Here is a 12,431-nt window from a genome sequence, read left to right on the forward strand (position 1 = left end):
TGACATGGCAGAAATCACTTATTCACATGTCAAAACTTGGTGAGTCTAATTATGTCACATTTTCCACTTATAATTTAGTTTAAATTAAATATGTTGTCAATATCTACCAACCTACCCCCATGTTGCTCAAAACCAGTTACTTTTCCATTTATTATTGAGGGGGAAAAATTACTAAATGTAATTTTTCATACAAACATTACAGTGGCTGTCAAGTTCAGGTGCAGTTTTAATTGGTTTCAGGGTTAGGGCAGGATTTGTGGCCGGGTCTTGCACATTAAATAAAACCTTTACCACTAGACTAACACTTGTGCAGAGCCAATATTTTTAAAGTGTTTCTTTTTTATGTCTTTTATTGACCACGGCATCAAGTGACCCAAGATTGCCTCCCTTAAAAAGAATAGGTGCATGATGCCCCTGGCTTCTCTCAGGACATAAGCCACTGTATTATTTAAATCCTAAAGAAACAGTCAAGATATTTATTGCCTAAACCTCAATTGATGTGAAACAGTGATTAATTTAATGAAATATAATAATTTTTTCCACAACTTTCTTCCTTTCTCCCCACATATCATTATAAAAACCTCAGCTAACTAGCTTTCTTTGGTCTAAACTGATAATATAAAGCCTTGGATTATTAAGAGATGTCAAAAGGACACAGAAAACATTATTTGTTTTTTGAGAATTATCATTAGCAATAAATCGTGGGTAACAAAGTCATGATGAAGAACAATTCACAGGTATGGGTACCCAACAGTGTTTTGAAAGAGCGGGGCAGAATAGCCTTGATACTTAAGGCAAGAAAGCCTGGGTTGGGCACAAGTCACAACATAAACTTGACATTGAATGTAAATATTGATGTAAGCTTGTTTTTCGAGTTGTCAGTACGGAACATAACAGCACTGATGACAGGTACATCTGATATTTCACAATTCTTACATCTTTCCCTGTACAATCAATCTTTTGTGAGGGGAAATTTTCATTTTTAAATTTGAGGTCGGATTTAGGGAAAAGTTTTATGTATTATTGATTTTATTTCTTCAGTGAAACACAAAAATGTATATCAGAATGTCTAAGCTGCTCTTTTCCATAATTGAAGTATATTTTACCTTCAAGCTCCAAAAAGAATAAAAAAGCACCATGAAAGGCAAGATTTTACTTTAATAATTACTTAAATTTCGGTCTGTCCCTTACTAAAGGTGTCTTTATGTAAAGCTACGTAATGTATTTTCAGTAGGCTTGGTATAATGTATCTATATGGACTACATTTGTAGTGCCTTTTTTGTCCATTTTAGAGCTTGACAGTATAAAATCAACCACTTTTGATAACCAGATCTCCTTTTTTGATCCACTGAAGGAAAAACGTTTTCAAATGACATGGAACTGAGTAGGTCGTTTTTAGGCAAACTATCCCTTTAATTCTGCTTCTTCCAAGCATAAAGGTAAAAATATGCATCAAATAAATAGTAGTGTGAAACTGCAAGAGAAAAATATATAATTTTGATGCTATGCAAAGTTCCTAGAACTCAGCATGTTGCATTGAAGTTTAAAAACTACGAGATAGAAGAGTAAGACAAGTTCTCTCGCACTTTGAATGTCCTTCTGGACTCTTTATTTCCCATGCATAGTTTAGACAAGTGTGTAGTGGAACTTTTTGTAGCTTGAAAAAATTTAAATAAAAAGATAAAAAAAAAAAAAAAAAAAAAACGCAAAAGTTTGACATTCATTATTTTCCATCAACATTTTTAATTATTCCACAAAGCATTTGAATGAACTTTTGTTAGAATATTTTAAATTAACGAGTAAGTCCTTGGGGATAGGTATGATTAAGGAAAGTGCTATAAAAACATAAATACATTACAAAAAACCTTCTAAAACTAAAACATTTAGCATTTTTTGTACAACACAGTGCAATAGAAAAGGGATCTGAAAGGTCAAAATTGGGGTTTAACACAGGGCTTTTGGACTTTTGACAGTCTCTAATTGATAAAACAATTGATAACGCCTCTGTGTGAATTTATGATGAGTACAGCACTGTTTCAAACCCACAACAGCAGAGAGAATTTAAAACTGTTCTCATTCGCATACAGTTTTATGTGTTCCTGTTTTTACCACAGAGAGGACTGAAGCTTTTTGTAACACAGGAAATGGGAAACACCACTGGTAACATATACAAAGTCCACTTGGAAGGGGAGAGAGAGGAGTATTGTGGAAGTGACCCATTGTTTCAGACATATTGAGAGACATTGTTAAGGCTTTGACAAGGTAGCCTGCTTAGGATAGATTGCATGACGCTGTTCTTTTCAACATACACACACACACACACATACAGACGATAATAAAACATCACTGAGTCAGAGAATACAAAATTCAAAGAAAGAGAGAGAAATCAAGTGAAAGAGAAGGAGAAGAGGGGCACTGAGTTGCCAGTGAAATTTAAGAAGCAATGCAAATTTATTTATGAGTCAGTTGTAAATTCTCTGCTTTTAGTGGCCTTCAACATCACTCACCAGTGTGCAAGACATTGAAATGCATAATTTCTATGCTATACTTCATTTCCAGGTTTTAAAAAAGGAGAAATAAAAAGAGCCAAACAAACATGACTTCACTAAGCATTTCCCTGAATGTAAAATTTGTAGAGTATCTTACATATGACATGCTTTCAGCAGGTCAAAGTATTTTCAGATTTTAAGTAATGAGTGAAAGTTTTGTGTTAGGAGCAGAGACAAAGTAGCTGGTAACCAAAGACAAAACAAACTTCTTACACTGTTCAAAATCCAGTCCCTAAAACCTTATGACAGTTATGTAAAAAGATCCATCCAAAGAGACACCTGATTTCTAGGAGCCATGACCAAATAGTAAGACAGTGCCTTCTTATACTTGAACTACACTTACAGATCTATGTCCCAATTATCAATGCGAAAAGTCAAATATGACACATTTTCATATTCAAGAACCAAGAAAACATATCACACCAAGATTGAAATGGTTCCTTCTGACAGTATGGAGAGAAAAAAAAACAATAAAATATTTATTTATAAAGACACTAGGTTGTATTTCTCAGACATGAAATGCTCAATGTGATAAATGATAAATAGCTTCACATTTTTGTAATTTTTTAATCTTTCATCTTGAACTAGTAACCTGGTGATACCAATTTCAACTGGGTTTATTTATTTTATTTTTAAGTCAGTGTTTTGACAAAAAATTGCAGGTGAAGTTATACAGCGACCTCCACTAAGGGTTTGAATTCACCCCAAATCAGTGATTTAAAACAAAAATATAAAAGTATGGCTCAGGAGAACAATCTTTTAGCAATATACAATACCATTGATTATTTAAACCAAGGTCATGCACATAGCTAATTAAAGGGAAAAATGCAAAATAATTAGGATCCATCATATGAATGATAAAACTCAAGGGTGAAAGAAGAACTTTGCAGGGATATGGAAATAGGTCAGTTGGGCACATTCTATGTGCAGGTAGTCTCATCTTTTAGTGTAATACAAACTTGACCCATAACGTGTAATAAGTTACCATAGTAACAACACCAGAAACAATGGGGTCGGCACGGAGACCCTCCGTGTCTGGCTAGCAACAGTCCCGCTATTGTACTCTGTCCAGATCAGGTTGGGCAGTGCCATGGTTGGCACTTCTATGCATGATTGGAATGTCAGAATTGACTAGTTTGAGGGTTCACTTGACATGTTCGGCACTGTGGGAGGAACAGTAGTATTTTTTGTGGGCAATGAAGGTGGAGAGGCTGCTAAATTTGATGTTGCACAGCCGGCAATAGCGTGTGTTCCCATTCTGCACAGGGGAGGCGAGGGAAGTTTTGGGGGTGGCTGGAGCTGGATGGGCATGGCTTAGAGCAAGGGCCACTTTTTCAGGGAGGGGTAAGGGGATGGGGGTATGACTCATCTGCCCGACCTCACTTACAGCTTCAGGCATAGGTGACACAGTTAGAGAATCTCCTGTGGGGGAGATGCTGCCATGGGGTGTGTTTTTTGGAGAACCAGCACCTACAGACTGGGGTTCAAGTGGGCTTCCATTGAGCACAGGTGAGGATGGAGAGGTTGCCTCCAACTTGATACTCCGGCCATTGACACTGTCTCTACGTGGACAGGGGCTTGGTTTAGGAGGGCTGAGTGGGGTTCCATCATGTGGACTAAGGCTAGGACTGGGACTGACTCCAGCTGTCGGTGTCTCAGGATGCTGCTTTAGTGCAAGCACCAGACCATGAACTGTTTTAAAATGCTCCACCAGATCACAGGTCAGCAGTCTATTGGAAGGACAGTAGGGACACATCACTGGGGAGGTGCTGGGGATCTTTGCTCCATGTGTAGAGTTAGGAGAGGTTGACTCTGGGCCTGGTAAGGCAGATGGGTGTGCAACAGCTGCAGTTTTACCCATCTGATGCCCCTTTGCATCAGGGTGCAGGTCCACAGCTCGGTTCTTGGGAGAGGTGGAGGCAGGTCTTTTCAGCCGGTTCAGCTTTTCCAGTGTATGAGGCTGCAGAGTAGTTGCAGGGCAGTAGTAGGACTTGTGGGCCAAGTAGTTCTCAATGCTGTTGAAGCTAATACTGCAGGCAGTACATTTGTGGTAGTCAGTAAGGGGCAAAGCGGCAATGCTACTCCTCCTCTGATTCTCTCTCATTCGCGGTCTTTTGCTCAAGTCAATAGGGCCATCACCTTCAGGACTGGAGCCACGTGTTGGAGTGGACACCTGGGATAGCGAAGGAATGGAAGGGCCTCCGGTTCCCTCCTGCTTCACACCCAGACTTGTTGCCGATGTTAAAGCGGTAGCATTAGCAAGAGCCTCACTTTGAGCCATATGGATCTCATACATTTTCTTGCGCTTGCGAGTGCGTACTGGCTGGGGCAAGAAGGCAGCCTTGCCAGAATGAGAGCGCTGGTTGGTTGGGTCATGTCTTGAAGCGCAATAGAACCTCTTGTGCACGATATAGTTATCATGACGGCTGAAGTGAATGTTGCAGGCCTGGCAGAAGGTACGAGTGGGATCATCATCTGCATCTTCAGTAGAACCACTAGGACTCTGGCTACCCTCGCTGACTTGTCCTCCCCCAGCCCCCTCTCCCTCTGAGGAAGAGGAGCAAGTAGTCTCCTTCAGCCCTGGATCCTCACTTTTTACTTCCACTAACTTAGGCTCTGAGGTTGTGCTTCCTGTTGCAGGATCAGAGTAGTTAGGAGATTCAGAGGCGGCACGGCTTACTGGCCTGGCCTGTGGTGAAGCAGCATGAGCAGCGGGGGGTGCAGCTGCAGCAGCTGCCCCTTCCTTCAACAGGCCTGCTGCCTCACCTTGCTGATGCCTGCTAGAGCAGTAAAGCCTTTTATGAACATAGAAGTTGTTGATGTTATTGAAGGTGATGTCACATTCAAAGCAAGTGGCTCCCTTAGGAACACTGGCAGGAGAACCAGGTGAGAAGAAACCATGCTGTCCAGCTGCTTGTCCCTGTCCCTGTTTAAGCCTACTGTGAACCATCTCAGACATCTTAGCCAGAATCTCAGATGCTTGTGGCATTATGGCAGCCTCAGAATTGAACATGAACTGCGGCAAGAACAAAGCACCTCCAGGAAGAACTGAACCCCCTGTTTCTGGGTGTATGGGACTGGAACCTGGGGTGGGACTAGTGGGCTCTGTCTTAACTGCCACCTCCAGGGGGCTTTTATGTGAAGTGGACTGAGATGAGCTCGCCTCCACTGCATTTCTTTGAGGGCTACCTACTTGTTTTTCTTCTTCCTTGGAGTTGTTTTCATAGTCTGAGCATGGCTCCTCTTTGATGTTGAGTGGGTTAGAGGGACTGCAGCCATGAGAGGTGGCTGAGCTGCCATTGGCTCCAGGACTGGAAGAGTCAGGTCTGGGCACACAGGCAGCAGGCTCTCTATCTTGCATCTCTGGGAGCTCAGTGGAGAAAGGACTGCTCTGGCGAGGCGTGGGGCTCCTTTCAGCTGGAACTCTCACTTCCAGGTGTGTGTGGACATGCTGTTGGAGAAGGGAAGGTGTATCTGCAGAGTAGCCACAAACCTGACATTTTAGAACAATGCCAGAGTCTCCTGGACTCAAGCCTGTCACAAAGAGAAGACCGATATTTAAATTCAAGATGACTCACTTAAGTCCCTCAAATTGGAATACTTCTGTAATTTAAGATATAAAACTAGACATTTCAGGGACAGACTTAAGCAGAGATTAATCTCTCATCTTTCTATTGCTACATATGCTATATCTGAGCTAAACTATATGCGAGTACAGAGAATATGATTAAATAAGTATATACAGTATATGAATACACAAGTTATTTTCCCATTTTACATAAAAATTTTGACTTTTAAGAGAATTAAAAATAAATTTCATAAACAATAAATTGTATTGGCAGATGTACCGAAATGTTTTTCTTCTTATGCCAATTCCATATTTTTTTTTCTTCTTCAGACTGATTGGTTTTATCGTAAAAGTTAAAAATGTATTCTATTGGGGGGACATGCCAATATTTTAGTCTCTGATAATGTTTTGAGCATTATATGTCAGAATATTACTTTGGAAAGCTTTAAAGTACTTATATATTAAACAGTAAATCAACTTTGAGACTAATCTACACAGGGTAAAGTTGATCTGGATTTGTTTGTGATCTGCAGAGCTCAGATAGCCAAGCAGTTACCTGTAACCAGAGGGAGTTTGGGTGAGTACACTTCGCTGCGAGAGCCAGGTTGGCAAATCATGTGGCTGATGACCAGGTGGCTGTACAGTATGTCTCGCGTTGTGGAGATGAAACCACAGCCGTGACACACACCATTGGGTGAGTCCGTGTGCACCTTTAAGTGTCGCTCACAGTTTGCCTTAGTGGTGAAAGCCGACAGACAAATCAAACACACAAATGGACGCTCTCCTGGAATATAGACACATTAATCATAAATAAATTATTACTCACAATAAAGACATTACAGAGCACATCATTGAAACATTGTTAAAATTAACAGAAGTGTGCTTGATAAGCATTTTTGCAAGAATGTAAAAAGAAACCTTCAGGGAAAATTCTCACCGCTGTGTGTTCTCATGTGGATCTCCAGGGAGCTTGCACTGGGGCAGCTTTTGTTGCAATGTGGGAAGGGACACAGCCTCTCATTAGGGTATGAGTCTTTGGGCTTGTCCTGTGGAGGTGAAGCTCCAGTCTGCTGCTTCTGTCGGCTTGCACAGTAGTACATAAGATGGGCCTGGAGATTTCGCTCACTTCTGTACCAGATCCCACAGTCTTTGCATGGGAAAATGTCTTCTGCAAACACAAAAACAAAATATGGCCAGTTAGAACAAAGGGAAACCACAACTAATTATCTTACAAAAATATCTTACCGAAAAGGTGAGGGAACCATTTCTTGGTGCTGAGTGTTCTTTGAATGTGGTGTATGCAATGAAGCTTTGCAGTGTACAAAGGCCAAAACATGTATTATAAGAAGGATAATTCAGAATCTAAATTTTAATTGGATGAGCCGTCTTCAGTGCTATTGTAATGATCACAAATGTGCACCTGTGACCATATTCAATATCAATGTGCCAAGTTGCTATGTCAAACTCATACAGACATGATAATTAAGTGCCATATATTAATTGGCAGAATAATTGTTTATTTAGAATTATTAATAATAAATCTGTTTATTGAACATTGGTGTCTTTTATCATATTGCTGTTGCCCACATTTCATAAAAAGCATGCTTTATCATAAACTGCATAATCTTGTTTCTAATTTTCTTGTCCAAACTTAAGTTAGATAAAGAAGTATGACTTGAACTTTCGACTTTTCTAACCATGACAAGCATGGCTTGCATAACCAAACACAATGCCTTTCTGATAGGCTGTTTATCACATTTAATCTACACATATAACTGATGTATTTGATACATTTAAAAGAAAAATAAAGCATCAGAATTGTTCCTTCATCTCCAAGGCAATGGGCACAGCAAGTTTGTGAGATGCGCAAGAGTGTGCTTACACAAATCTATTTGATAACAACTGCTGCTTTCCAGGTATTCTTTTCCTTATTGCCCAGCTAATGCTGCTGGAACTGCGGAGTAGTTAATGTGCTCATGTCTGTCCATTCCCACTCTTCATACATTTTAGCTGACATAGCCAGGAGAGGGAAAGAGAGCGCTGCACAGTATCAGCCAATTAACTCCAGATTATTGTCTGAACTGATACAATACTGCCACCTACCGGTCGCATGAAATTACAAGCAACTTATTGGGAAATCATTTTTGTGTGTGTGTGAGTGGGGAGGGAGATATTGTGAAAATATTGTGGTGATAGTGAACACTACATTACATGGTAATACCATGGCACTTTGATATATTCTATGGTACTGAATGAACACCATTACACTGCTTTTTGGTCCCTTTTTTGTGGGATAAAGAGCTTTCCATTTAAAACTCCTTTTTAAAAAACAATTCCAACCATTGATTTTACCATATTACTCATTATGTTGCATGATATATATATATATATATATATAGCACACACTATATACAGTATAAAATAAATGTGTCCTAACATCTTATATCACCTGCAGGAAACTGCAAAACATGTTGTGTTTATCAGCAAGCTATGACTCACTATTAACGACAGCAGTTGCCAAGATGGCAGCCATGCCAGCCTGTTGTGGAAGAAGCTGTATCTCAGAGTGCAGAGATGCAGGATACTCAGGCTCCTCCTTCACAAGCACACTGGGGGTCTGAGTCGCCATCGACTGATCCTCATTGGAGGAGGACAGAATTGCAAGAAGTGCATCTCCACTCGGCAGCTCCTGTGTGAGCTTACAGAATAATGCTCCTTCTGTAAAATAAACAGCCATAGTTAGACTCTCCATTTAGCAATTCTTAGACAGCTTTGTGTATCTGAGAGGTACATGTGGTGTTGTTTTGGTACCTTGACTGTAGATGGTGCAGTTTGAGTCTTTGGCGCAAGAGGTCACAGGAACCTTTCTGAGCCAGCAGTGTGCTTCCTCACACTCAAGAGAAATTACAGGGTTCTATACACACACACACACACACACACACACACACACACACACACACACACACACACACACAGAGAGAGACAGCGACAGAGACAGAGAGAGAAACAAGGTCAGCTTTGCGATTTTAAAAGAACACTGACAGATTTGGGACAGGAGTCAGTGGGACACTTCTAGTAGGACCAATTCATATGTTTCTCTTATATATAAAATAATTTCTCTTAAAATGGTCTAACAGCTAATTTTGTAAACTTAAAGGAGTAATTTACAGCAAAAACAATGGTTTCACATATTTGCCCATTAATTTTAAACTTTCTAAAGTACAACAATATCACTTGCACAAGGAAATATGTGTTAATAAAATAACATCCCATAGAGCTATTCAGACTTGCCCTTAAAGCTGACATCTACACTTATATCTGAAATGTTTACTTCCTTGAAATACATTTGCTTTGCATGATATTAATTAATTGTTTATAAATAAGTCATTCCTACTGGTCATATGAAGACCATTGGTGTAAGATAATCATTGTCCAGGTGAACTGACAGAACTAGCAATAGACTGGCTCAAACCAATTAAAAACGTTCCAAGCAACATTCTCACACTATTTAATTGTTACACTTAACTTGTTAAAATAGTCTACGTGGTAATGCACTGCACAGCATCGTGCCATGAAGAATACACTATTTCCCCATCCGCCCTTTTTTTCAGCAGTCCGTTCATAAAACTGTTTGGATTTTTAACTGCTCTCAAATCGCACCCTCCAAGACACAAGCACATAACTCTGTGAGAGACAAATTTAGACAGTTCTGCTGAATTCATTGCTGCAGTTTACTAAAACCACTATGACAGTTTTTTTAGCCTGAGTCTTAAGACATGTTATGATTAGGGAAATACAAAAGCACATCCACATGCCTTCTTGATAATAAGCCATTAAATTCAGCATCTTCTTCCACTTATGTTTTAATATCATACTGTACAACCTAATCTTGAACTACTGATGAACAATCAGATGTTTAAAAATGTATAAAAGTACATTGTACAAAGAAGGCAAGTTTTTTTCAAGCTTCATTAACTCCTTAAGGTTACATAGTATAGATAGAGACCAAATACAGTCCAAACATGAAATAAGTTTTAAGGGTGTGGTCTATACAGAGATAGCCCAAAAACACAAAACGGTGGGGAAGGTGACACTAGGATCACAAAGATAAATTGCCACAGAGAAGTGAACAGGTATGCCATGACAAGTGAGAAGGGGAAAAAAAGGAAAACAGCCCTAGGGAAAGCAGAGTAACAGTTAACAATAATCTTATGTAAACAGTCTTGTAAAGTAACCACAGTATGCAAAGGTGTGAGTGTGTGCCGGCAACTGGCAAATATCACAATAAACACCTGGAGTCTTCTACACAATAATTTATTTGTCCCGCTGAGGAATTGAACTTCTTTGGATCTAATACAATTATGAAGAACACCATATTCACCCGAGCATACAAAAATGTATAACTTTAATGTGAAACGAAGCACTTTCACCAACATATTTTATGTTTCTTGATAAAAGGTTTGCCATAACATTAAAAATGGTAAAACTGTTAAATGACTCGATCCCTATCCAACATCGATAAAGGCGTTATACAGCAATCGCGGAGTATAGGATGTACATAACTCTTTTATTCAGGCTGAAATTCCCCAAAATTCATTAACATCTTGTTTTATACCAGATTTTGCATGCAGTAGTCAAGCGAGACTGATCCATTCCACTAGGTGGCAGCATATCTGCAGGGACAGACCATTAATAGCCTCATATTTAAGAAAAGGTTCACACAATTCATTGACTCTGAAGTTAAAGACTTGCCCCTGGGGAGACTAGTCCTTATATCCCTGACATGTTCCCAAATCAACTTTAAAGACAGAAGAAAATGAAAAGACATTAGTTAAACAGTGTTATGGAGGATAAAAAGCCACCTAACACGAGGTTGAGGGGAAGAGATGGGCAGCAGAGGAGGACAACTGAGGGGTTTCTTTCTAATTCTGTCTGTTCTTGCCTGAAGATACGGTCCGTATTGTATTTCATGGGGAACTAGTGCTGATAAGGAGATAGGGCTCCTTTTGTTTTAATTTGAAACCCAATGCTGGAGCCGTCTGTGGCATAAGTGCTGCGTGATTGTACTAATTTGTTTCAGACTCATTTACACGACTCGACTTTAAGCTTCACAAAAGGAGAGGGCAGCATGGTCAGCCCTCGCCTTTGACAAAACACTTCCAGACAAATGCGCTCTCTGATTAAACACACGCACATATTTTAACACACAGTCATATTCACACATGCAGATGCACATGGATAGTAAGTGAAGATGTAAATGGTTATGACCCACTGTGAAAAGTGAGGATGAAACGGTTCATAGCCATAACAGTATTCCTCTGTGAATATGGCTATCCAGAATGTCCTCCAGTATTCGTCTGCACCTAATGGTATTCATTATTCTGTTATCTTTATGAACTTTCCAGCTGTTGCTATAGAGAAGCTACAAGCAGCACCATAGCAATTTACAGTGGGGATATTATTTTAGGCTTGTGTCAATACACTTAGAATCGAGTCCCCAAATTCTGGTCACATCACAGCATAGAATATTCTTCTGAACTGGTTCTTACATTCACACCAAGGTCCGATGTAAATGTTTTTTTCTTATGTCTTGTTGTTATGTACAAAACAAATATAGGCAGTTGGAGTGCTTGTGTTGTCCCATGTAGTTTCCTACATCTCTATCATGGAGTTTACGGATGTCATCATGTCATCATGTTACAAAAATGTAAGAACTTGCCATCGATGAACCCATATTTATCAACCACTAATCTGAACGTGGGCAAGGGGCATAGCTGTGGTGTTTACGACCTGGTTGAAGTCTTGAGTAGGGAAGAAAATGCCCTCTTTCCATGCCCAGTCAAAAAAAAGGCAGAATGATCATCACTCTTAAAGTTGCATTTGTTTTGTGACAGGCCTAAAAATTTAGGTGACATATAATGCCAGTCCAATGTGTGTGGCTGAAAGAAAGACTGGTTTAAAGAGGTGAAAAAGAGACTTTTGTGGGTGAATATACCCCCAACCCCTCAAACATAGGGCACTGGGGCATTACGAGTACACTGCTTTGAGTCCCACAGAGTGCCTAGCTTTGAGGAACAGTCTAAGCCCCCTCGTCCGAGCCCTGCTCACTCATGAATATTAATGACCATGGCCGTGCTTTAATCTGCCTGATCCCCACACTGCTGCCGCCGCTCTGATAGTGAATCTAATTATTTGGTCTGATATTAACCAGCAGCCCCCCTACCCCTTCCTCCTACTTACATTCCGCACGCCATCAGGAAAAGAGGTAGATGCACCTTTCTAAGTCAGATGTACAAAAACACACACTTTTGCAC

The 12,431-nt window shown here is 39.9% G+C and overlaps 1 protein-coding gene across 1 annotated transcript in view; it reads right to left on the minus strand.

Moving 5' to 3' along the window:
- Positions 1-1,620: 1,620 nt before the first annotated feature.
- Positions 1,621-12,431, minus strand: part of LOC127622671 (zinc finger protein ZFPM1-like) — a 125,155-nt gene continuing 114,344 nt past the window's right edge. Inside the window, exons 5-9 of the mRNA XM_052096695.1 lie at positions 8,929-9,031; positions 8,617-8,835; positions 7,055-7,285; positions 6,674-6,901; positions 1,621-6,083 (exon numbers count right to left, since the gene is read on the minus strand). Coding sequence (XP_051952655.1) covers positions 3,694-6,083; positions 6,674-6,901; positions 7,055-7,285; positions 8,617-8,835; positions 8,929-9,031 — 3,171 coding nt within the window. The 3' untranslated portion in view covers positions 1,621-3,693. The remainder of the gene's footprint in view (positions 6,084-6,673; positions 6,902-7,054; positions 7,286-8,616; positions 8,836-8,928; positions 9,032-12,431) is intronic.

Source organism: Xyrauchen texanus, chromosome 29 (genome assembly GCF_025860055.1).
Source record: "Xyrauchen texanus isolate HMW12.3.18 chromosome 29, RBS_HiC_50CHRs, whole genome shotgun sequence".
Lineage (NCBI taxonomy): Eukaryota > Metazoa > Chordata > Actinopteri > Cypriniformes > Catostomidae > Xyrauchen > Xyrauchen texanus.